Source organism: Lottia gigantea, assembly GCF_000327385.1.
Source record: "Lottia gigantea unplaced genomic scaffold LOTGIsca_64, whole genome shotgun sequence".
NCBI lineage: Eukaryota > Metazoa > Mollusca > Gastropoda > Lottiidae > Lottia > Lottia gigantea.
Window position 1 is genome coordinate 411,431 of NW_008710179.1, and position 27,268 is coordinate 438,698.

General features: G+C 30.0%; 6 protein-coding genes across 6 annotated transcripts; 1 reads left to right on the plus strand and 5 right to left on the minus strand.

Moving 5' to 3' along the window:
* Window positions 1-477: 477 nt before the first annotated feature.
* Window positions 478-883, minus strand: LOTGIDRAFT_77327 (hypothetical protein; the record flags this gene model as incomplete). Its single annotated transcript, XM_009064608.1, has 3 exons — window positions 478-535; window positions 684-743; window positions 840-883. Coding segments are annotated over 3 exons (162 nt in total), but the record flags the coding sequence as incomplete, so codon positions are not given.
* A 3,307-nt stretch (window positions 884-4,190) lies between these two features.
* LOTGIDRAFT_129274 (hypothetical protein) lies at window positions 4,191-6,154 on the minus strand (the record flags this gene model as incomplete). The annotated part of the gene is made up of 3 exons (XM_009064645.1): window positions 4,191-4,232; window positions 4,407-4,527; window positions 6,006-6,154. Coding segments are annotated over 3 exons (312 nt in total), but the record flags the coding sequence as incomplete, so codon positions are not given.
* A 1,037-nt stretch (window positions 6,155-7,191) lies between these two features.
* On the minus strand, window positions 7,192-9,964 carry LOTGIDRAFT_167164 (hypothetical protein; the record flags this gene model as incomplete). Its single annotated transcript, XM_009064646.1, has 7 exons — window positions 7,192-7,336; window positions 7,755-7,879; window positions 8,176-8,292; window positions 8,647-8,754; window positions 9,034-9,117; window positions 9,427-9,525; window positions 9,878-9,964. 7 exons carry the CDS (start codon window positions 9,962-9,964, stop codon window positions 7,192-7,194), a joined length of 765 nt encoding a protein of 254 aa, XP_009062894.1.
* Window positions 9,965-10,208: 244 nt separating this feature from the next.
* On the minus strand, window positions 10,209-11,407 carry LOTGIDRAFT_167165 (hypothetical protein; the record flags this gene model as incomplete). The annotated part of the gene is made up of 2 exons (XM_009064647.1): window positions 10,209-10,482; window positions 10,842-11,407. 2 exons carry the CDS (start codon window positions 11,405-11,407, stop codon window positions 10,209-10,211), a joined length of 840 nt encoding a protein of 279 aa, XP_009062895.1.
* An 856-nt stretch (window positions 11,408-12,263) lies between these two features.
* LOTGIDRAFT_220667 (hypothetical protein) lies at window positions 12,264-16,462 on the plus strand. Its single transcript, XM_009064648.1, has 7 exons — window positions 12,264-12,631; window positions 13,036-13,205; window positions 13,490-13,579; window positions 13,891-14,073; window positions 14,387-14,470; window positions 14,879-15,596; window positions 15,875-16,462. Exons 1-7 carry the CDS (start codon window positions 12,352-12,354, stop codon window positions 16,051-16,053), a joined length of 1,704 nt encoding a protein of 567 aa, XP_009062896.1. The 5' UTR covers window positions 12,264-12,351; the 3' UTR covers window positions 16,054-16,462.
* Window positions 16,463-20,639: 4,177 nt separating this feature from the next.
* Window positions 20,640-26,824, minus strand: LOTGIDRAFT_129177 (hypothetical protein; the record flags this gene model as incomplete). Its single annotated transcript, XM_009064649.1, has 7 exons — window positions 20,640-20,716; window positions 21,037-21,131; window positions 21,337-21,443; window positions 21,874-22,059; window positions 23,273-23,391; window positions 24,219-24,397; window positions 26,790-26,824. 7 exons carry the CDS (start codon window positions 26,822-26,824, stop codon window positions 20,640-20,642), a joined length of 798 nt encoding a protein of 265 aa, XP_009062897.1.
* Window positions 26,825-27,268: the final 444 nt, after the last annotated feature.

The window sequence follows — 27,268 nt, forward strand, 5'->3', positions numbered from 1 at the left end:
AAACATTAGAATAGAAAATCATAACATTATTAGGCTGATAATCATTGTATTGAAAAATACTAGAATACTGTTCATAAATTCATGATAATGACTGAAAAAATCTAATGTAAAATATCTTTATACATAATCTGAGAGTTTAGATATATAAATCAGATTTACAAATACAATACCAATTTTTACTAAATAACTTTCTACAAGACGAATGCTAAATTCTTCATCACAGGTCCATCTCTTTTTCAGTACTTTTACTGGTTTTTATCCAATACAAACTAACCACTTTATCTTACCTCTTCTATTAGAGTTATTGTTGTGAAATGAAACTCGTCTTTTACCAGGGGTAGTTAATGGACTCTTCTGATAACCAGTAAACCTGTTATTATCAAAAAATATATAATTCTTAATCACAAATACAATCAGTTATAAAGGCAGAAATGTGGAAATTCAAGATGCAGCTTCATTTCTAAATGTCTGAGGTTTATGATACTTAAACTGGTGAGAGATTAGTAGGTGATAATATAAAACTAAACTTATGGTACTTACACTGGTGAGAGATTAGTAGGTGATGATATAAAACTAAACCTATGATACTTACACTGGTGAGAGATTAGTAGGTGATAATATAAAACTAAACTTATGGTACTTACACTGGTGAGAGATTAGTAGGTGATGATATAAAACTAAACTTATGGTACTTACACTGGTGAGAGATTAGTAGGTGATGATATAAAACTAACCTTATGATACTTACACTGGTGAGAGATTAGTAGGTGATAATATAAAACTAAACTTATGGTACTTACACTGGTGAGAGATTAGTAGGTGATGATATAAAACTAAACTTATGATACTTACACTGGTGAGAGATTAGTAGGTGATAATATAAAACTAAACTTATGGTACTTACACTGGTGAGAGATTAGTAGGTGATGATATAAAACTAAACTTATGGTACTTACACTGGTGAGAGATTAGTAGGTGATAATATAAAACTAAACTTATGGTACTTACACTGGTGAGAGATTAGTAGGTGATAATATAAAACTAAACTTATGGTACTTACACTGGTGAGAGATTAGTAGGTGATGATATAAAACTAAACTTATGGTACTTACACTGGTGAGAGATTAGTAGGTGATGATATAAAACTAAACTTATGGTACTTACACTGGTGAGAGATTAGTAGGTGATAATATAAAACTAAACATTCTCCCAACTATCATCAGGATCATTAAATACTTCTTCTTCATCTTCAGTTGAACTTTCACCATCATTCTATAATAAAAATAACATATATTTCAACATATGGTCAAACAGTTGTTAAAAGTGGCTTGCTCCCAAACCTTGAGATCCAGGATTCAATCCTGACATGATTGAGTTTTTTAGGTAAAACTATCAGATTTATTTTAATAAGGTTTTTACAGAGTAAAAAGAGTAGGTTACTGCCGCTGTTCTGGCAAAATTTCCCTTATTGCACACTGTACTTGTATTTGTATTTCAGTTGACTAGGCATTATAAATGATCACAAATTTGGAAAAGATCAAGACAAGTATGTCAACCAAAACATTCAACTGATTAACAGCAAGAGAACAAACCTGATACAGCTCTCTCATCTGTAAAACTTTAAGTTCTAGTTTTTTAACAGTCCAGAATGTACACATATTATGATTATTATTAGTCACTTTAATAACTGGTTTAACTTCATTATCCTCTATTATATCTTCTCGAGAAAATGTCTGAAAAACAGAATTTCTTAGGATAAACAAAAATGGACATTAACATAGGGAATCGGAAATGACATTTGATGTAAAAGGATTTTTATAGAAATGAATTCCACATAAGGTTTAAAACATGCTTAAAAAGAAAATTAGAATATTACATCAGTAATAGACAGTATTCCAACATTTATATATTTGTAAACATTATTCAGACATACATGCATTAGAAAATATGCTGGTAGATTGAAAGTAAATATTGTGCCTTATTTTTCTGACTCTACACCAGCCCATACAATGAGTAAGAATATCTATTAAAGGTTGGCTAAATTCAGCTGGCACCAGACTTAATTTTCTAATCAGATCTACCTTTTCTGAAATATGAGCCTTACAAAAACTACAAGTATACTCACTACTTTCTTCTTTAAGAATTGACTAATTTTATTAGCCTCCTTAATCAGAAGAGCTGTCTTATATAGATCTCTTTTGATAGAGTTTTTATCTGGTGTTTTGGCCAATCGAAATGGTGATTTAGCTTCAACTCTCTTCAGTTTCAATTCTGCAAGTTTAGCTTCTGCTTTTTTCTTCTCTGATTCCAACAATTGTAATAATGGTGAATCTTTATAACATTTGATTGACTGAAAAAGTAACAAATTAAAATAGATATTAAGACTGTTATAAATCATGCCTTCCATCCTAAAGAAGAGGTTTTGGTCACAATTTTGTTTGTTCTCCAATTTTTGTGCGAAATCTATCATAAATTATTTACCTTATGTTGTGCCTCCGATTCTAGTTGTTGTTTTTTCTTACTTTCTAACATCTCTTGTTCTAATTGCTGAAAATATTAACAGATAATCTATAAGCTTATTATGTACAAAAATCTAGCATGACGACGGTCTGCCTGGGAGAGATTAAAACTATCGGAGACAATTATCAAACTTACTTGATATTATAAATGCTGTCAGCGACGCAATAATCTTGTCTTGAAAGCACGGGCACACGCAAGATTTTACTCAAGATTTGAGTATGACCACTTGTGTGCTCCAACTTTTAATAACATAATTGAAACAGAAATATAACTTTCTCCCTATATATAACTAAATAAACTAAAGAAAAGTCATTAAACTAATCATTAAAACTAACAATAACCCTCTTACCAGCTTTTGTTCTTTTAGTTTATGAACCAAATTTTCAGTGTCTTGTTTAGATTCTTGAGCTTTCTTTGATTCTCTACTTTGTTCTTCCTATCAAATCAATGAAAAAAATCCTTAAAATCACATTGAAATACAGAAGTAGAATATAATAAGTCTTGCCTGACCCAAATGAGCTCACTTACAATATGTATACCATGTCTATTCATGATGTGGACAGTCATTGAAATTTTTCTTTGTAATGGAAATTGAGTATTATTTCTAAATGATGAAAGTATACTTACTAAGGCCTTTTCTAAATCAGCTAATTTATCTTCAAAATTAGACTGTTGTGATTTTAATTCTTCTGCTTCTGCACGAGCTTCATCTAATTCAGCTTGTAACCTTTAAAAAAAACATGAAAAATTCATTCAAATGAAATGAGTTTTACATCCTAAAATTCATTCAACATCCTTAATTATAACCTACTGATGACAATCATTTGGCTTGAATGGTTTTCATCACAGTCATTTTTGGTAAGAATTACAGGAATCACAGACATCAGAATCAGAACGGTGTAAAAGAAGGTATAATAGACATTCTAATCCCCTCTTAACACTAGTAATATTTGGATTTGTGTTTTCTTACAAATCACCATAGACCAGACATCAGTTTATCCCTGTGTTAAAGCCTTACTTTGTCATTCATATTTCTAAGAATGGACCAGCAATACAATGCCAACACAATATCCAAGAAATTCACAAAAAAACGATGAACAACTTTGATCTTTTGATTGCTGAGATAAAATTACCTGGCCTCTTGGGCATCTATCAGCTCTTTCCTTGCAAACTCAAAATCTTTGATAGCTGTTTGTCCTTTAGTTTTATTACCAGCATTCCTTTTGACTTCTATAGGGTGGTTGAATCTAAAAACAGAGTTTTTTTTTATGTATTAATGCATGCACCTTTTTTTGTCTTGTATACAGTTCTGCAGTCTACAATCCTTTGAGAAATGATTCCTTTAACAAAATTCTCACACAATTCAGTGTAAATCTACTTAAAGTAGTTTTATCAATATCAAGTATTTCTAGATTAAAATTAATTGTGTTATTTTAACTAATCTAAGATACTGATTTCTAGATCAAAACTAATGGTGTTATTTCAACTAATGGACTTCCTTTTTAATCACCATCTGTGATTTACAAATCCACAATTTTGGATTATATTCTCAACATCAGCTTATTAGACTCCAACAGAAAAGAAATATAGAATTTGATTGAATTAAACATTGCCAAGTTGGCAGATTAATATTTCATGATAGTTTGTAAGGTAAGTATATAAATAGGTTCCTACCTGAAATAGTGATCCCCTCCTAGCACTAAACGATCAGCCTGAAAAAAATACAACATCAGTGGCACATTATACAAAATATCAATACTCATTTACAGATAACAAATAGTAAATATGATTGGTGAAACTAAAAGATTTTTTGTACACATATGCATATGAATAAATTTTCTTTGGACCCCCTTTATATCATACTGATGACAATTTTTAAAACTTACATGATGAAGTATAGAGGGTTCTGTTATCATTTCACCATTTAGATAGGTTGGAGCATCACCTATTGGTGTTATACTGACTACACTATCAACATTATTTATAATACTGAAATATAAACAGATACTGACTACACTATCAACATTGTTTATAATACTGAAATATAAACAGATACTGACTACACTATCAACATTGTTTATAATACTGAAATATAAACAGATATTGACTACACTATCAACATTATTTATTATTCTGAAATATAAACAGATACTGACTACACTATCAACATTGTTTATAATACTGAAATATAAACAGATACTGACTACACTATCAACATTGTTTATAATACTGAAATATAAACAGATATTGACTACACTATCAACATTGTTTATTATACTGAAATAACAGATACTGACTACACTATCAACATTGTTTATTATACTGAAATAACAGATACTAACTACACAATCAACATTGTTTATTATACTGAAATATAAACAGATACTGACTACACTATCAACATTGTTTATAATACTGAAATATAAACAGATACTGACTACACTATCAACATTGTTTATAATACTGAAATATAAACAGATACTGACTACACTATCAACATTGTTTATTATACTGAAATAACAGATACTGACTACACTATCAACATTGTTTATAATACTGAAATATAAACAGATACTGACTACACTATCAACATTGTTTATTATACTGAAATATAAACAGATACTGACTACACTATCAACACTGTTTATTATACTGAAATATAAACAGATACTGACTACACTATCAACATTGTTTATAATACTGAAATAACAGATACTGACTACACTATCAACATTGTTTATAATACTGAAATAACAGATACTGACTACACTATCAACATTGTTTATAATAATGAAATATAAACAGATACTGACTACACTATCAAGATTGTTTATTATTCTGAAATATAAACAGATACTGACTACACTATCAACATTGTTTATAATGCTGAAATATAAACAGATACTGACTACACTATCAACATTGTTTATAATACTGAAATATAAACAGATATTGACTACACTATCAACATTGTTTATTATACTGAAATAACAGATACTGACTACACTATCAACATTGTTTATTATACTGAAATAACAGATACTGACTACACTATCAACATTGTTTATAATACTGAAATATAAACAGATATTGACTACACTATCAACATTGTTTTATTATACTGAAATAACAGATACTGACTACACTATCAACATTGTTTATAATACTGAAATATAAACAGATACTGACTACACTATCAACCTTGTTTATTATACTGAAATAACAGATACTAACTACACAATCAACATTGTTTATTATACTGAAATAACAGATACTGACTACACTATCAACATTGTTTATAATACTGAAATAATATTACAGATACTGACTACACTATCAACATTGTTTATTATACTGAAATATAAACAGATACTGACTACACTATCAACATTGTTTATAATACTGAAATATATATTACAGATACTGACTACACTATCAACATTGTTTATTATACTGAAATACAGATAATATCAAATTGTACATACCAATGATTATCTGCTATAAGAGCACCATTTAACTGTATATCATGGTGAGAGGTTGGACTCATTCTACCAACTTTAGTCTGTCCTTCTTTAATAACATATAACAATAACTCAGCTAACTGGGGATCTTCATTTAAATTAACTAAATTAGGTAGTTGATTGTCTACTTTCACAGCTATTCCAGATTTCTAAATTCAATATATATATACAAGACAATGTACAGTTTTGAGAAATTTTCATTTTTAAATGAACTCTAGCATAAATCGATTGGTTATTTAGTTAGAAATGGCTCATACCAATAATAAACCATGTTGAGCAATATACATCAACAAGACATTGAAGACAAAGAGTTTTACCTCTAACAGTTTAGCTTCTTCTGCTTTTCTCCTCTCAGACCTCTCTAGCTTCTCCTGCCAAGATCTACAAATAAAACAAATATACATACATAGCAAAGTACAGGTATTCATTGTTCATAGTTGGATTTCACCTAGTCCTCGAACAAGCCTCATGATAAGTGTAATTTGGTGAATTCATCTAGCGATGGTTATAAAATAACAAGAACTTTCAAGAACAGTGACACTTGATTTACTTTCTGATTCAATACAATTGTTACCTAACAGTAAAGTTGTTACTTCAAGCAACTGAACTAAAAGGTAAAAGTTGAGAGTACCTTGTAATATCACCAAGTTCTCTCTCTTTCTCTGATAATTTATCTTTTAATGCTTGTATTTCTTCTAAACTATCATCTTCCTGTAAACCATCAATAGATGGTCCTGTATCTTTCTTTAATTTCTCTATTTCAGCTCTCAATTCTATAAAATATCAACATATCAAATTCACACCAAACAGTAGACCAAAGTCCACACAGTACTGGTAAATTTCTTAATATCTTTCTTAATAACATTGCTTAGTGACATAAAATATTACAAAAATTTAACTATCAATTAAACATGACTTACCTCTAATTAACTTAGATTTAGGATCTTCATTTACTCGTACAACATTCACTATAGATCTAGCTTGTTTAGCATATGTTATATATGTTAAGGAAATTCTATTTCTAGGCTTCTAACTTCCTTTTTGCGCTTCTTTCAAAATTTCACTCTCTCAAATTTTATTCTATCCAATTGTAATTTGTGATTATGACTTAATAATATCACAAGATGAGCTCTTCCACATGTGAAGATTATTATTTGAATATGTGACAATACAGAAAGTCTATAATAAAAGGATATCTAAGAGTACTAAGTGTTTCCTCTACATGATGATTAGCAGGACTAATAGTAGCTATCATAGCTGTTTTAGAATTACCTCCTAAACTTTCTTTTAATAACCTGAAATAAACACAAACTTAGTTAATTAATATATTATGAAATGGAATATTTTGTTCTTTTTTCCCACTCCTGATAGTTCAACATCATTTAGAGAAAGTGGCATGTGTCTTTATTTTTTTCCAATGGTTTCACACATCTGGTAGCACAGATCACCCATCCATATGACTACACACTCTGACTTAGGTCATAAACAGAGGTCAACCTATGATGGGATCAAAACCCTGGAACTTTAACTATTTCTTCACAAGCAAATTCTTAATCTGTTGTTTGTAATATGTAATATTATGAATTTCAAATTATAATGTAATATCAATTACATTTAACAAATGATGGACAAAAACACAGTAATTAGAATGTTTAATTTTGTGTGACAATATCTTCTACAAGTTTGATCTTAAAAAATTCAGGTTATACTTACCAAGTCAAAACAGAATCTCTATATGGTATAAAGATTTTACGTTTTTTATTAGTAACTGACTGTTCTGATAGTAACGATATGACTTTACCTAGAGCCATTAATGATTTATTGATATTAGCTCCTTCCTGTAATAATAACATAAATATCACTACCGTAAAATACCTACATCTAAAATCTATTTCAAATAAGTGAGATAAAATATCTATGTCATATAAAATATTCAGCAAACAACTGAGTTCTTTTTTTAAGTTCACTGAAGCCAATTTTTTTCATATACCTTTCAAACATTAGCTTTAAAAAAGATACAAAAGAGGTTTGTACAATGGTTCCTACAATTCCAGATAAACTAGATTTTGACATGAATATTTCAAAAGCTTTTGGCCTGCACAGTATATGCAATAAAAACTAAGTATATAATTACCCTGAGTCTTTCTCCTGTAGTTTGAGCTTGTGATTGTCTCTCACTACCAGCTAAATCAACCAGATTTATTTTACTGTTAGTACAATGTTCATGATCTGTTCCTTCTATTCTCTCTGTCTATAATAGGAAATAAGTATTGATTAATATAAGCAGATTGTCTTCAGATCCTATACATATCATTTGTTTTTTTAATATGAAAATTAATAACAATCAATATTAAATTTGAAATACACCTTAGCTTTCTTATTGTTTATTAATGAAGAACTTTCCAGAATATATGATTTGCCTACTCTTTTTTACCAATTAATATTGGTAATGGCAAGTGCACCATCAGAGACAACAGTATTTCCCCACTCGTGCTTTTTGATTTTTTTTCATAGAAGTTTGCCTTGCACAGCATCGAGGAAAAATCAAGCTGATGTATTGATAATTAAAGAAATAGTAATAGTACCATATAAAAGATATTCATACCTTAGACTGTGTGAGTACTATAGTAAATACAGAATGTGATCTACTAGATTTATCATTCATACCAGTACAAGCTGTAGCTCTATTCTTATTACCTAGAGTTATCCACCCCTGTAAAAAAAAAAGGTACATAATAGTTCCACCGATACCCAACTGCATACAACTTTTTGTTCTTATTAAACAGACACATAGCATCCTCTCACAATTTTCTTCGGTTCCATTCATTTAAAGAATTATCCACATTCACCTAATTTTGCAGACATTACCAATCCAGTTAGAAACCATAAATTCAATCGCAACCCTTTTTTTAAGTTTTCTAATTTTAAATATTTTTTCTTCTATCATTTGAAATTGAAGGTCACAGAAATATAAAATAACAAATATATTTACCTCTACATCTTCAAATGAATTAACAACATAAGTTGATAAACCTTCTACATAGGGACCTAATACAGGGTGTTCTCGTACTTTCAGCTAGAAAACAAAATACAAATATTTTATGATGTGAAAAAAAGTGTGTTTATCAAATTGTTCTTTAAAAATTAGAAGTTCCTGATTTCTACAGACAGTCAAGAACTCTTGATATCAAGCATTCAAAAACAATTTTCCTCATAGCATACTGCAGAGAAATGATTGTATTGATTAGCCCAAATAACACCAGAAATGCAGGATTTAAAAGCACATTTCATGTTTATCCTAGAATGATATTAAAAATGTCATTACTTGAATGTATCTGACATCACATATTTAATCAATTTTGAGATATGTAGAAGAAACACTTACTGAGGGTTTCTTGGCTGACTTCTCTTTAACTGAAGCTAGTAAATCATGGATCTTTTCGTTGTAGATTTCAAAAAAACTTATCTCTACATTAATTTTTACCTGAAATTAAGAACATATTTATATTGGGATGAAAGCAACAGCCATTGATTACAAAGATAACAATATAGGTTCTCAAGGATCCTTTCTTTCAATTGATCCTTGATCAAATCTCTTAGCATTGATCTTTCCCAGAATATCTGTATTTACAGCTGGGTTGACTGGAAAGATGAAATTCAAGTTCATCAGTTATTAGACTTTTACACGTGGACCAAGATTAGAACCAAATGAAATCACCTAAAGTTTACAACATTCTGACTCTGAAACAGAATCCTTCAAAACCTTTACAGATTGAGATAAATATCCTACAGAACAAAAGAGATTTCATGAACTATAACAGTTATAATTTCCTTACCATTTCTTTACTCTTCAGAAGTTCAACTCTGGAAAACAGTTCTTCACAGAATCTTGGAATGATTCCTGTTTCTTCGCCATGTCCCATTATACTGGAATAAAAGAACATTTAATTTCTTTGTTGAAAGATATACAAGATAATTCTATCAATTGTTTAACACTGCCTTGAGGGAAATTATTTATGTTTTTTTTGATGAACCAAAGTTCCTTAACTTAATGTTTAGTTTTTTTTCTTATATCAAATTAAAAATTGTGTCATTTTCAAAGTTTTTAATATCAAAGTTATTTCATTTAATTTTTTACTTTTAATTGCTTATAAAATCCCTGCTAACTCACCTATAACTTTTACCACTGCCTGTCTGTCCATAAGCAAACAAACAAGTATTATAACCATCAAAAGCTTTACCAAGTAAAGGTTGAGCTAACTGGTTATAAACACTCTCTTGTCCAGAAAAACCCTCATCTTGTTCAGTGTCAGTGTCTGTAGAATGGGACCAGAAGGAGAAATCATACGCAAATCTATGTACAGTACCACTTTCACTAGTTACTGTTGTTTCATTACCATTCATAGCTACTACACATTTAACATTGGGATCAGCTAGTTCTCTGAAAAATATAATCATTCAAAGAAATGAAATGAAGACTGGCAATTCCATGCAATGTATAATAAGGGGAATTTTGCCATGAACATGGATTTAAACAATTTTTTCAAAATTAATGGATTTTTAAATCACACATCATGTACCGGTAACTCACAAATTCTTGCACAAATTTACTTTACAATAGGTGAATAAACAAAACAAAATCAATCTAAAATCAAAATTTTATAGGTAATATATGTGAAAATGTAAACTTTTTTAACTAAATAATAAAGTAGATCTGTTCCAATACAATTTCCAGCTGTAATTTACAAGCCTTAGAACATACATACTTTTACAATCATCACTGTAAGAAAAGTAACAAACCTCTGACTGAAGGGTCTAACTCTAACAGCAACAGTTACACTATCACAACTATCATCACCATCTTCTGTACTAGATGAATAATCTGTATCATAGTTATTCTCATGTTGTGTTTCTAAATCTACCATTCTATAACAATCAGGAGTCTCAAACAATTTACTTTCTAGAGTATGACGTCTGCTCTTGACAGGAGGAGTTTTAAATGGACTTTCTACTGGTTGAACGTCTAAATACACCTTACTTGACCCTTTAAAACTTTCACCTCTTTTCACTGAATCAGTTCCAACATCTGATAGTTTCTTATTCTCTTTTCCCACTGTTTTATCTGGTGTGTCACTTACGCGAGACCCACTTTTCCTATCTCTGCGACCTTTTGTGTTATTTTCAACAGAGAAGAGAGGTGGTTTATTTCTCATTCTACTAACAGATGAAGTGCCTCCTATAGAAGTTTCTACAATATCATCATTGAATGTCACACTTTTTGATGGTGTTGTTCTGCCATCATCTTTAGGTACATTTGGTAATACTCGCTTAGATGCTACTAATTTTCTTCTTGGTGAGGTTGCCATCATATACCATTTGAAGAAGCGACACTTCTGAAAGAATAATTTATAACAAATGTGTTTATTATTTAAAGTTTATGCTTCATAAGGTTTAAAAGCTAATTTTTATTCAAAACAATTCATGAGAAATCATCACAGAAGCTTAAACTGTCAAGTTCAGAATATCTGCCAAATTTTGAAATTGTGTTGATCAGCCATCACCAGGGAGTAGATCGAATCTCAAGTTTCCAAATGGTAATGGTAATTTGACATAATATATCTACTGGTATTTTGCACTTTTTAAATTTGAGGAAAATGAGATTGGGTGCCTGTGTTGTAGCCTTGTGGTGCCCCAGGCAGGCTTATCATCATGCCACAGAGAAATATACTTGCTTGTACTTGTAGTGTTGTGTACTGTAGACTGTAGTCGTGTAGATAGTTGTAATCGATTGTAGTTTGGACAGATCCAATTTTGATTTAAATTAATTTTAAAATCAGAAATAACACGAATAACCTAAGAGTATATATGTTATCCAAATAATAGATTCTTAAGATCTAGGCCTATATAAATTCAAACTTTGAAATGTTATTGTTTACTTTTTTAATTTTACCGCTTGTCCTCAATCAAACTTCCTGTATGGGAAATGTAAACTCGATTGGCTGAGAAGATTTCCGGCTACACACAAAAACCTGTGACACTAATTATTTGATTTCAATATCCCTGTCATTTCAAGATAATTCTTTTAATTTCATATCAGAGCATTTTAGAACTCAATTAAAAATTTGTTAAGTTTGTTAATTCATTTGTTTCAAAACTACTTTAAGTCTAATATCACATTCGACTGGCGCTTATCTGACATTTAGTTTTATGGTAAGCAAAGTGCTTGAGGAAAGTGGTCTTTCCTTCGTTGTGTTTCCGGTTTCTCTTGAATTAATGTTTTCTAAGATTATTTTGTTAAATTAAAGTTCGTATGGATCGTAAACTTTTTAATTTCAATGTTGGAGTTCTGGGTCATGTTGACAGTGGAAAGACTTCACTGTCAAAGGCTCTAAGTACTGTGGCAAGCACTGCCTGCTTTGACAAAAACCCTCAAAGTAAAGAAAGGGGAATAACTCTTGATTTGGGATTTTCATCCTTTACAGTAAATATACCCCCACATCTTAAAGATGACCTTGATAACTATGAAAATGTTCAGTATACATTAGTTGATTGTCCAGGCCATGCAAGCCTTATCCGTACGATAATTGGTGGTAAGTGGCTAAACCTGTCTGGGAGTTAGTAGATGCTTGTGCGATAACCTGAACTGAAGGCCAAGGCAAGGGACAGGGTTCCATTCCAGCAAACATAGAAAAGCCGTCTTGTCAATAAACTGAAGTCCTATGTACTACAGGCTGTGCACATTAAAGATCCTGTCTTTAAAGATGCTGTCTTGGCAAAATTTTTCTCATTTCACACTGCATGATGTTGCTCGTCTACTGGACCTTGATGTTGCATAATTTGGTATTAAGTTCTAGTTAATAAGTCCTGATAATGTTGATATTAGTTGGAAAGCAATCATGTATATGATTATAATGCTAGAGAATCATGATAATGATAGAAGTCCTAATATAACTGAAACTATGGTGATTGTCAGGGAACTATATTTTTTTTACAGGTGCTGGTATAATAGATATGATGATATTAGTAGTTGATGTTGTAAAAGGAATGCAGACACAGACTGCTGAATGTTTGATTATAGGTGAAATTCTGTGTGAGAAAATGATAGTAGTGTTAAATAAAACAGATATGTTATCACCTGATAAAAAAGATGCTACTATTGAAAAGGTTATTAGGTTATTTCTATGCTATGAGTATACAAGAATTTGAAGAGGACTTTGTCTGTAGAATTGTTTTAAGAAGACTTGTTATTTTATAAGTAAAAATTGAAATTCAACCTTAATGGTTAATTTTCTTTCACTTGTTTGATTTTTGTATAATTTAGGACCAGAATGATGCTAGCGCTCAGTTGAAGACTACTTTTTCAGAATAGAATGAAATAAGCTTACTCTTTACTGTTTTAACATATTAATTTGTTTCCTTAAGATTACAAATTATTGATTATTTTGTAGATGAAGAAGAGAATGTTGAAGACTTTAGAAGGAACAAGATTTGCTGGTTGTTCTATTGTTTGTACTGCAGCTAAACCTGGAGGTCCTGAGGTAGAATATCAAGATCTTCTATTTTCATTATACTTTTGATTTAGAAGCTCCTTTTTTCTATCTCCTTAAGTTTCGTGCTTAACTGCACTCTCAGTCATAAGTGAACCTAAAAATATTGTTTGTATTTCATTCATGCTTAAATGGGATTTGTGTTAGTGACATCATAATCTATTCTAGTTTATAAAAAATGACAAGAACCACAGATATCTGATGACAATGGGAATAATGCAAATAGAAGTAAATTAGTAATATCTGTCTTAATAAACTATTAAATTAATAATGTACAATGATAACTGAATGTTTATATTTAGTCAGGCGATGCTAGTTCAATTGGTATAGAAGAATTGATATCAACTCTACAAACTAATACATACAAACCTAAACGAACTGAAACAGGACAGTTTATATTCTCTGTAGATCATTGTTTCTCTATTAGGGGACAAGGTACTGTTATGACTGGTACATGTTTAAATGGTTCAGCTTCTGTTAATGATGTTAGTTTTACTTTTCAATTTTTTTAATTTTCTGAAATATTTCCAAACTACCAGATAAAAGCTTATTCAATATTAATGGGCCATTAACACTGCACATCTAATCCAAATCTGAATCTACAATCTACAATCTAAACCTAAACTTGATCTAATTCTATTATTTTTCCACAGTGAAATTGCAAATTCAGCTATATCCAGATGCATATCATGTTTTCTGTGATCAAAAATCTTCTTATTCTACTTTTCAAATAGATCTGATCATGGGTGATCTAACAAGATATAAAAAGTTCCTTGCAATTTTATTTTCTTTTCTTAGAATATTGAAATACCATCATTATCAGTACAAAAGAAGATCAAATCCATGCAAATGTTTAAGAAACCAGTTCAAAAGATTGTACAGGTAATTCTATATGATCCTTTATCTAGTTGATAATTTGATCTTGCAGGAATTCAGATGTCATTTCAGCCCAATTATCAGTGATGCAGGTTGGAACAATAATGGCTGTATGCAACAGACTGTGAACATTAAAGATCCTTAGATCTAGAGTTGATAATTTGAAGAAGCTAATGCCACTGTGCATCGATGCTCAATGTCTCTGTTCTTGTAGGATATCAGTAACTACATTTCATTCTTGTTACTGCATGCATTCAGTTGTAGGCTTAGAGCCTAGGATAATAATTTACCTGTAAATTTATTTAAGAAGATTCTTGATTGATACTTGTTATTGCTTATGTTTTTAAACAATGTAACATCTTAACATTCCAACTTAACAAATTTAGTCCTCAAAATTTCTGATGATATTTTCAGGGTGATAGAGCAGGAATATGTGTCACACAGTTTGATGCTAAACTATTAGAAAGAGGATTAATTTGTACTCCAGGGGCCTTACCAACAGTTCATGCAGCAATTATATCACTCAACAAAATATCATATTATAAAGGACCTATTGCAACTAAATCTAAATTTCATATAACTCTTGGACATGAAACAGTCATGGGAAAAATTACTGTTTTTGGGGCCTTAACTAGTGACGACAAACAAGCATCTAGTTCAGCTGATAATTTTGATTTTTCTATAGAATATTCTTACCAAGATTGCTTCCTTACAAAAGATATGTGTGATAATCAAGTAGATGTTAGTTTACCATCAATGCAGTATGCTCTGATAGAACTGGAAAAACCTGTCACATGTGCCACATTGTCTCTAGTGATTGGTTCAAAATTAGACACAGACATCCATTCCAAAAATTGCCGCTTGGCTTTTCATGGAAGATTATTGGAAATTTTTACCAAACCATCTTATGTTCAGGAATCTTTACCCAAACTCAAAATATTCAAAATAAAAAAGCGTGAAGGTGGTATTGATAGAGTAGTAGATGAATATTCTGTCATTGGTAAAAATTTGTTTAAAAAGACAACCAATATGGAGTTATTTAACAATTTAAAAATTGAACTATCAACTGGAGAGAAAGGTGTTATTGAAGGTAGTTTTGGTACTAGTGGTAAAGTCAAGATAAGAATTCCAGGTTAATATATTTTCAAGATTTCTTCTCACTTACCAATTTTTTTCTGATTTCCATCTTGGTTGTCAGACAAAAGCTTTTCTCTATTGAATTTGTGTCCCCCTAAAATCCCAAGGTTGATTAATAGGCTCAATTCATTTAATTCCAAACACACTTTTTTATTCTTGGACAGCAGGCGACCTTTAGATATTCATTCTATAATAAGTGAAGACGTGGCATATCCAGACATAAGAAGGATAAACTGCAGTAAACAAATTTCTAAGTTTAATCATTTCTTACAGCTGGTATATCAGAAGATGTAATGAACAGGTTTTCTGGACCTAAGAAGAAGAGAAAAGGTAAAGTTGGAGATGAAGGGGTAGAAGAAGAGAAAGATAAGACAGATAGAGAACCTATCAAAATATATCTTATATTTAAAAGATTTATATTTGATCCTGAGAAAAAGATGTTACAAACATAACTCTTCTGTTACATTTATAACTCTCTGATTATTATTTACATGATTTTACATAGTGATTCTATACCTAATTGAAAAGAACTAAATAATTATTACTTTTTCTTATGACAAAATTACAAAACCTAAGGACTATGGCAGATACTTTTGGTTTTACATGCATTCAAATAAGGTTTTCTAATCTACAAAAGAATATTTTGCGAATTTCAGCTTCTATTTGCTGGTTAAAAATGCTCCTTTCCAAGCCTGGAGAAATAGATATTTTGGTTGGATTTTATTTCAGGTATCAATTTGATTTTTTAATGTTAGAGGCTAATCCAATATTTTATACAACTTCTATTCTTGACATTTACCTCCCAATGAAATTGTTGGTTATTTGTTGATAAATTAAATGATTTAAAGTAATCCAAGGACAGAATAGTGTTTATTCATTTCATAAAAGAGAGCATTATCATTCAGGGTTAGTGAGTGCATACATCTTGGTGAGATAGAGCAGATACAACTTACACACATAGCTTTATGATATAGAGGGATCTTTAGTGTGAACAACATATGGCCATGGGGCCTCTATTAATTTTCCCAATCAAATGACTAAACGCTTTTGCCATGTGTCCGACATCAGGGAAATTGGGTTGAAAATTGAACCCTGACTGCTCAAATAAATGATCAAGCATTTATATCACTGAGCCACAGTAGACAGAAGACAAACATTGCCTAACGTAATAATATTAGGTAGAATTAGAATTATGTATCTTAATTCTTTACCGTATCTTTGTAGACTGACTGTGGAAGTGGCTAATTTATTTATGGAACAATAACAAAGTTCTATACATTTTATTGATAATAAATATTTTGATAGTACATGATATATATACACTATGTATTTTTAAAATGGAAATAAAACAATAAATAATATGACACATAAAATAACTGACAAAAACTTAGAGAAATAATTCTACAATATAAGAGACAGTGGAGAAATGTGTTCATACAGAAGATGATATTTTAGCAGATTTGGATATTTCAGGGATAAATATTAGGATATTGAACCATGCTTAAAGTAGCCACCACATCAATCTAATTAAAATTACATTACAATTTTGTATAACCACCAATCAAAGTGGACCATGTAAAATACGGAACTGTGGGATAGCAAAACTCAAAGAGGCTGTCATATTGCTTTACTTTTGCTATCCAACAATTAATTCTATTATCAAGAAACAGGTTTTCACATGATGCGCTATGATTGCTACATTTGGGACAGACCTTTGGTAGAAAACTTCTTAGATTACAAATTGTAGTCTAATTTTAATTAGATTGCCACCACATATACCCTATAGTCATACACAAGTTGGTAATAAAGAACATTATTCAAGATATGTACAGTAATATCAGTGCAATTATTATAAAAATAGATGTTTTATAAATGTATGTAATGACAGTGCGATACTAATCTTAATAATATATATGATATTAATATTACATGATAGAATTAACTAATTAGCATCTATATTGGATTCTAATTTGATTATATATTGGGTGATCTAAACTCATAGTAATTCAACCCCAAAAAACTAAATAAATACACAGACTAATATAATTCAATGTATAACATAATAATGAATATGATATCGTACAAAATTGACCAGATATATATATTTTGAGCATTTGTTACATACATTTTTCTTCTCTCAATAAAATCATGATCCAGATGTTTCATTCCTATTTTATTTATACTTACTTCATTTGCCACCCATGATCCGACATGATTGTTCTTTAAATCATGATCTGTGGAATATATCCCAGAATTTCTCACATATAGTAAAGAAATCTTATATTGAATTGAGACACACAACTACATTGTCAGATCATGGTAGGCAAGTATTGACACCAATAGAAAACAAAACTAAACATCCAGATTAGCATTTTGATTAGATTGTATCATCACAAAACAAGGTATGTTGAAGAACCTACAATCAACTAGAGAAGAAAAATTTGACTCATGATAAGACAGAAATTCAAATGGAATAAACTAAAAAAAAGTAAGAACATTTCAGTCCTAAATATTCCATAAAATAAGCAAAGTTATTGCTTTAAGATCGTGATAATTTATACTAAAATATTTTAATAGAAAGATCTGAGGAAAAAATACCTTTTGGGGTAGACAAATTTCTAAATTCATTTTTCTTCTCTCATCGAGGAAAATAAATTGCTAAATTCCCTTTTGGAATCTTCCCTACGGCCTTTGATGAAAGAAATTATATTTACATGATATGTCAAATACTTAATTACTTTATAAAAGATTTCTAATAACAATAAAGATGTCAGGACAAATTATGAAGCCCTATGAATATCTGGTAGTATAGTTTTACAAACTACACATAAGTATGGAATCAAATAACTATGAACTGCAATCCAAAATAAATCTAAGGAACTTCTAATCATATGACTTCTACTTTATTTTCATGTTATTGTTAAGCTAAATATTGTACTACTATTTATTCTGAATGAGTATTCATCCTACAGATTTTAATCATGCATGAATCAATAAGATTTTGTGTCTACTTTGTTAGTTTGTAAAACTATCTCACCAAATCAGATTGGGAAATAATTGATTTAGAATATAGATTATACTCTTAGAATATTATAATACTTCATATTATAGTTACCAGGACAACAAATTCAATTACTTAATATACATATAATCAAGTTAGGTTGTAAGTTATAATGGTATTCACCAAATAAAATTGCACAAATAAACTTTGGCCTAATTTAGAACACTTCAGTTTGCCTACTCAATAAATCATCTTATAATAAAAGAATTTTTATTCTAAATTACAAACTATTTATATTAAAGGAATACTACCTCTAAGAATGGAAATAAAATTTAAATTCTCAAACATGTAATGAAACCAAGTAATTATTTAGAAACGCTTCTAAGTGTGTTTCAAAATGACTTAGTTTAATGGATTATTACTTAGGCTTATAGATTTATTAAATTATAGAGCAATTCTGTTGCATAGTTTTGACACCATTTAAATAAACAAACAAAGGCTCATTTTGGCCAAGTTTAAAAATTTCAATTGTTTTGTCATCCAAAGAGGTAGTATACCATTAAGGAGATAAACAAAAGGTTTTTCTTTGTATGAGTCTTATGGACATTTAAATAGCTTTCTAATTGCATTAATCTGATTTTCTGTCAGATGCTTTTAATTCAGAATTCACTATCACAAAAAATATTCAAGATATTAGCAATTTTGGGTTTAAAATGTTTTTCTGGTACTAACTCAGATGAGATTTCTGAATGATGGAATTAGAAGTTCAATAAATGTCACTAATAGACATACAGGATAGAAAACCTCTTTTGAATCCCTTTCATATAAGTTTGTCCAAACAGAGAATGTAAATATTAATGTCGTTGAAGGAATAAAAACCTAAGATATATACATGAATATATAACAAATGGAATTCTATATGTAATGATGAAAATTTGTTCCCAAAACATGGTCCTTGATATCTAGAGTTTAAGTTGAAAATATAGAACAAAAAATTTAAAACATTTAGACCATACATTTATAAAGTGCTATAAGGTGGAGACGAGCCTATTTTTTAATCAATCACAAGGGAATCTTTACAACCGATTATGAAGCACATCCACAATTTTTCTGTTTATCATCATGTGATCAGTATTAAATTGAGAAATTCTGAAAAAAGCTTGTCACATGATATCAACGTAATGTCTGATTGGTTTGAATACAGATCGTTTGCTCGACAAAATAGGACAGACACGGACAGACAAGCAAATTTGCCAGTGAATGGATCAACTGGTGTAAATCAAAAGCTGAAAATATCTAACATATTTTATGTGAGAAATTAGTAAGGGTGTATAAAATTTTTGTAGATGTGAAATGCCACATGTGCCTTTTTTTAAGCAATTTTAAAATTCGCTACAATGGGGTGAAAAATTACATTCATGTGCCCCTTGCTTTAGATTGTTTATATTTAGAAATAATTATAACTAACTATTGCTGTGTATCAATTAAAATATACATCATTTATCAAAACATTCTACCATTAAAATCACACAAAATATCACACTCACTTCACAATACCAACATTTCATCTTCACTCAATTTTCAATTCAACATTCACATTTATTAAAACTAACAGCAAGATATTGAATCTTGTTAAAATTCTAGTTGAAAACTTATAGATAACTTTCTTATTGTTATAAATATCAACTTGTTCAAATTGAACTTTTGATTTTAAAAGGAGAATCAAATTTTTTAAAGTAATATGCTGAAGATGCAATCTTTATTTTTCTTACACAATATTTTAGATTTATTTTGTTTTAAATGATAGATTATCTAATTGTGAAAAGCTTAAGAGGACTACATATTCAATAAAAAAAGAAGTTGGAATTGAAACAAGTCACCATGAGTGTGTGAAGCTTTGTAGAAATTTATAACTCTTTTTGAAACTCTTCACTTTTAAAGATACAAATTGTCCCTCAACCTGTCAATCACTCAGCACAATCATCCAGTAATTAAAATAACTTGTTTTTGATCCTCTCAAATAAAAGTTGAACATATTCATAAGACAAAGAATAAAATCAATATTATGACTAAAATAACAATTAAAACTATTATTGCTGTCCACTGTCGTTTGTCTGAAAATAAAACACATAAATAATTTTAAGGTTTTTTTACCGCCTCTTAATTTTTTTATTTCAAATTTACTAATAAATATAAATATGCATCATTTTTCTGAGCTATGTTATTGATAATTCTATTGAACAAAGTGCGTAGGATCACTTTCCTTTTAAATAACACTATCAACAGCCTTCATTATCTGACGTAACTATGGAAATAGTGTCATCAGATGACAAGCATTATACTTGACAAAGCCACAACGCTTACACCTTTCACATGCACAAATGTTTCCAATTTACACAATCAATATACTGGCAATAATAAATGACAAACTTACCATTGGACATGTGTAAAACTTTGGCCATTTTTTTCATGGTGCCATCTAATCGTGAGTCAGTTGATTCTATTTCATGACGGAATTCATCTAACATCCTACAAAATATTTACAAATAAACACACATAAATAAAAAAAAATATCAACTTCCATATTGGAGATTTACTTGTTACATGTATCACTTTTCCAGTTCGCAGTAAGAAATACAGTTCTATTAGAGGTAATCATCATCTGACAAGGTTTGACCACATATATCACTTTTAAGAATAGTTAATCTTACTTCTTATTTGTAAAAATACTTACACATTTTGTTCATCTAATTCTCCACTAATTTGATGAGACATATTTTTTAATACACCAACACTACCACCAATTAACTCTAGAGTATCATCTTGTGATCTCATTATTAACTACATAACAAATAAATTCTTTATTATTAGCTTACAATATTTAAACCAATACATAAGTCTTAGTCCATTAACAAAAATTGAAATCTAAATGCCACTGTCTGAATATTCAAGGCTTGTTTTCAAAAGGATCTCTCTTTTAGGAGCAATATAAGTGTTGAAATTCCTTGCAACTTACTGACATATATTTGCAAATCTAAGGGCTAAAGGGTAAATGATACTTTTTTGAAACTATTTGGGCTAACAAACCATGCAGTGTGTAATGAAGGAAATTTTGCCAGGACAATGGCATAAATACACTCTTTTTCAATTTTCAACTGTCCAGGGATCTTTAACATGCTTCAGTTTGTTGTTCAATTCGAAGAACTGGACAATTTTTTATTTTTCTGTATCAGCCAATCCAATGTCTAAAGGTTTATAAAAAGAAACTTACAGCTTGTTGTTGTTGAGCATCATCAATATATCTTTGATTTGAAGTTTCCATCTCTTCATCTAACCTGGTGTATCTATCTTGAGGTCTACTAGGTCCATTAGATAATAATGATTGACGTACATTATCTTCACCTATACCATTACGATAATTACTAGATTTGGGACTAGATAGAGCTCCTTTCATTTCCTAAAATTCAAACAAAATTAGAGATTAGTTTAGTAGATGAAGCTTCATTCATATGTGTGTGCCTTTTTATGTGTATTGGGGACACCTTTGACTTCAATTTGGGACATTGCAATATTTCGTCCGATGTCTGTGTTTCCAGCAATTCCTGAAAGAGTTAACCAGACACATAAAAAGGCTAGAAAAACCTATTTACAATCCCTTTTAGCACTTATACTTATGTGGATGGGGCTTAAGAATACTATATTTAACTCTTGCATGTTTACAACATGACGTCACTAATTCAACAACTATCAAGCCAAATGTTATTGGGTTTAAATGGTGCCTCAATCTAATATCATTTTGTCTGGAATTACAAAAAGAGAAGTGACTGCAATACACATACTTTGTAAGCTAGAAAACCTCTTGTGATTCCCTTTAGTTCAAACAAACACTTATTTATTAAAGATTTATTTCAAAACTTCTAATTTTCATATATTCTTGTTAATGCCTTCCTTAACCAAAACATTTGCATCTATTACAGCCTCTGATATTTTTAAAACTGTTGGATGGTGTAGAGACGGAAAAACTAGTCCCTTTTTTGAAGGGATTTTCCACACCTCCAAAAGTGCAGTGGTTTTAACCTGTAGATATTTTGATCTATTTGATGAATATTTCTTTAGTTCAGTCATGCCACCATTTTCTCCCTACAACATTTAAGTCATGTCTGCCATTCCATCAAAGTTTATTTTTATAACAATATTGATCTCGCTGGCCATTTAAAACTGCCTGTTCGGTCACAGGTTCAAAGGTCACAGTGTCACATGACACTAATAAAACAAAAGCTATGGTGATGCACAGAACTCATTTACAATGAAAGTAATTCAATGTTAGAAAAACACGTCTTCAGAGGTGTGGAAAATCCCCATGAAACATGTCCTAGTTTTTCTGACCCTACAGCTGATAACTGTCAATATATCTATCAGATGCTGGAATAAAAAGCAGATGTTTATTTTCTGACCCTACAGCTGATAACTGTCAATATTTCTATCAGATGCTGGAATAAAAAGCAGATGTTTCGGACTAATACCTTCCCAACCTACAAGTCTTCTGACACTTTTTTAAAATGTTGCTCTCAGAACATTAAGTTATAAAACATAATCAGACGAAAGATTATAACTGTAGAAAAATGGTGAAAAGAAGAAAATGAATTTAAAATGTAATTAATGTCTATTACCTTTACAGAAGCTTTCGTTCTTTCAATAAAATTTCTTCTCTCTCTAATTTCATTTTCTGTAATTTTGAATTTACGTGGATTTTTCTCCACAATACGTAATAAAAGGTTAAGGAAACTGTCTTGAGAAATGTTTTAATAAATAAATCATTTTTACATTAACACATTCAGAATGCATTTGTAGCTCATGATTTATTCAGGATTCCATGTTGGTTGATTATTACTTTTACATTAACAACTTACATTAGTGATACGTACAACTGACAGTTTGAGAAAATTCATGATGCTTAAATACAGATTTCAAATATGGAATCTACAACAGAATGTTTGGAAATGGAGAATAATTTTCAAAAGAATGAAAGATATTATATTTCAGGGAAGGGAGGTTTTGATTCCAAATGTACAGGTCTAGGATGGAACAAATAAAACACCAAGTAATTGACTTGTATCTACTTGATCTCTTGCTTCTATACATTTTGTAATAAAAATTTGACAGCTATTTTGAGAAGGAAGTAAACTTTTTAAACATCAAGACTTACAAACTTTTATTTGGTCCTAAATAGATGAAGTTTTATTGATGACTTTTTACACAAAACATTGGTATCTTTCCTAAAAATCTGGTAGACAAAAACACTTAAAAACATTATAGATAGACAATATAAACACATAATAGAATACATTCACTTTTGACATTCAACCATAGCTAGAGTGATACAACTATTAAATTTATACCATTCTGTTCCAAAAGATCGTGAAGAAAAACTGAAAAAAATATATTTGACACCCCTTCAATTTTTAGTGAACTCTTCCACACATGCATACTCTCAATCAATATGATACAGATCATGTTTATGACTGGAAGAGCTCATTCGTAAATTGTTATTTTTTGTTACATGCCAACTTATATGAACTTTGGCTAAAAAGTAGTGATATTGACAGAAAATATGACAAAGGATATCAACTGTTTCTTCAAGATCTTCTAAATCCCATTCTATACTACGTAAACAGTTCCTCAATTCATTACTTGTCCAATCTGTTTCTTCTTTAGAAACTAGATTAGGTTGATCCTGCAATTCATTCCATCTTGTATATAAACCATGAGCTGTATGTAGAGCTTTTTGTACCTCTCTAAAAAAAAATATAGTCAACATATAGAGAAATAGAAATATTTAAATAGAATAAAACTAAAAACAAAAAAAAACATACAATCCTCAGGCTGAAGAAGATCAGTTGTCTGAAGATCACATAGCATGAACCCATGAGTAACAAATTTTTTTTTTAGGTTCTGTTTTAATAATACTATATAGGTCTACAATTGATGAATATTTTACTATTGTAACTTAACAAAGAAATATTAAAACAAAAGTTGAATCATGTTGTTTCACGTTGTTTCACGTTGTTTCAGACAACAGACCTATTTTCAGCATATATATGTCACTAGTTGAGAAAAATCTGTAATATTTCTACAAAATTATAAATCTCAAGTGATACTCATAAGACCTAAGTCAAACTTTTTTCTTGTAGAGTGAGAGTGAGTGAGGCCTAGGTCACAAAACAGAGATAACTTTTGTTTGGTAAAATAGGTTTATCAAAACAGTCCTGTGTAAAAAATATCTTAATGTTCACATTATCAGTACCAGTACCAGTACTAGAAGTTATGTTGTATTGCAGATGTGCAAGATATCAGATTTTCATTTTGATAAGTGTTACATACAACTTAAGTTTGGTTTTATCTAACAGGAAAGTTAATTCATACCAAAGTCGTAATAAAGTGTTAATGGTGAAAAGTTGAAAATTAGACTTCTTTCAAAAAGGTTTCTCTGCAGGTCCACCAAGTGAAGTTCATAAAATTAAACAAAGATTACTTTGTCTACTGACGTCTTTTTTCAATTATGGAAAAAACAAAGTTGACTGACAGCATGATAGAAATTAGAACCAATTTTATGCAGCTGACACATGTTTTATATTTTATCAGTTTTAATGATTCAGATTTTATTCTATCATTCCTTTGAAAAAGCCAATTATAACATTTTTCAAATACTTCATACATGTATGTTAAAACATAGTGACAGTTATATACTATTATAGGTAATATTGAAATATTTGGTACAAAGACTGACCAATGAAGATTAAAATCTTTGAAATTTATTTCTTTAAATGTTCAAGCTGAAAAACTGATTATAATATAGTTTAAACAGGTTCATAGAGTTCATATAATACCCTCTGTAACAATACATGTTACCTTATTAGATTATGTGAGATTATCAGATTTAATGATCATTAATTACCTAATTAGATTACCTTAACAGATGTTGTAAGAACAGGTTATTTTACTCAAATGGATAAAGTTGAATAAAGTGGTAAATACTTGCAGTGGTGAATCTAAACAAATCTTTAAATTATCTCAGCTTATAGGTGAACCTATTGAGAGTCAGAAAAAAACATACCCGTACTGGCCTGTGCTTTCGTAATTTCAATTATATGTTGTTGTTACAACCACTCTTACCTAAACCCAAAGTTATATTACTTGAAGCATGATATATGACAATAACATTAACATCACTTGGTAGTGGTCATGTCATTGGTTTCATTGGATAACGTATATATCACATAATTATGCAACTACCATTCTTAAAAAGTTCTCTCTTAACAATCCTGCAGACAACTGAATTTAAGTGGGTAACATTCCGTTCCAATTTAGATTATTACTTGTCAAGTCAAAAATGAATTTGTCTGTTTTAGTATATATACGTCAATTATACCATTTTATTTTTCTATACATGTATTTTCTGTTTCAGGTAATGGATTATGGTCCAACAAGTCATTTGTTCGTATATACTTTTAACTACTGTACTCCCTTTTTTATTTTTTTATATAGGCCCAGTGGGTAAAAGAACATTTATACGAAGCAGCTCTTTCTTGATTATAACACAGGACGAGTTAGCACCACTAAAAAATAATTTACATCATTGTTAAAGCTCAACCCAATCCTGGTAAATGTTAAATATAGATTTTATATTCATCATCTTTAAACTTTTATAGAAACGACTTCTCCAGTCAATTTTATCTACCAATATGTCTATAGACTAAACAATCACTTGTACTATCATCTTGAATTTAGGATGAAATTTATACTGTAATTACTGTATGTGGTGGTGTTAATCTAAACAAAATCTTTGGCAAATTAACAAGTTACGGTTCAATTTAGTTCTTCTAATATTAGAAAACTACAAATGAAGAATGCCAAATACCAACATAACAAAAACTTGCCATGATCAAATTTGGCTGAAGCTTATTTAATCTATAAATCAAACAAAGACCAAAAAGAGCATCAATGTGGATTTGTGTCCCTATGTTGTTTTAAATAACTATTAATTAGCTTTGATCTCTAATGATGCAAACGATTTTGATTGAATTATCTTTTGTCTGGATTCTCATAACTCAACACAGAAATAAAATTGATTGATTGGACAAAGCAGACGAAATCTTTATCGTGAGAGTGAAAAAACAAGGTACTTACTCTCTAACAACGAAAAATGGATCTTCTAGAGACATTTCGGCACGAATTGTATTGGAAATTTTCTACAGTTCTACTAAATTCACAAACTGAGATAAACAAGGAGAAAAATTCTCACTTGCTCCTCATCATGGCGACTGACAGATCATAATGACGTCATAGGGGTTTTCCAAGGGATTTCCGTACAGATAGTCGTCTTTATCCAGCATTTTCTTCACAATGGAAATTAGTTGAGGAAATTGAGTTAGGGCTTCGTCCCTAATTTTTTGGCCAATTTTTTCCATCGGCCACAAAAATTGGCCGGCCACTGAAGTAATGACGAAGTGTCAATTGACGAAATTTCACTAGTAAACTAAAGGGAAATAACTCCAACGATGTTTACAGTTGCGAAACCAAAACAAACATTTTAAACTTTTTTACATCATTTATTTGTTTCGTTCTCTTGTGTAATCCAATTTCTAGCTGGAAATTATAAAGTTTTA

Coding starts and splice junctions, on each gene's coding strand:
- LOTGIDRAFT_220667 (XM_009064648.1), top strand. CDS start 12,352: ATGGATCGTAAACTTTTTAATTTCAATGTTGGAGTTCTGGGTCATGTT. Junction 14,074..14,386: donor GTTCAGCTTCTGTTAATGAT/GTTAGTTTTACT, acceptor TTCTTTTCTTAG/AATATTGAAATACCATCATT. Junction 15,597..15,874: donor AGTCAAGATAAGAATTCCAG/GTTAATATATTT, acceptor CATTTCTTACAG/CTGGTATATCAGAAGATGTA.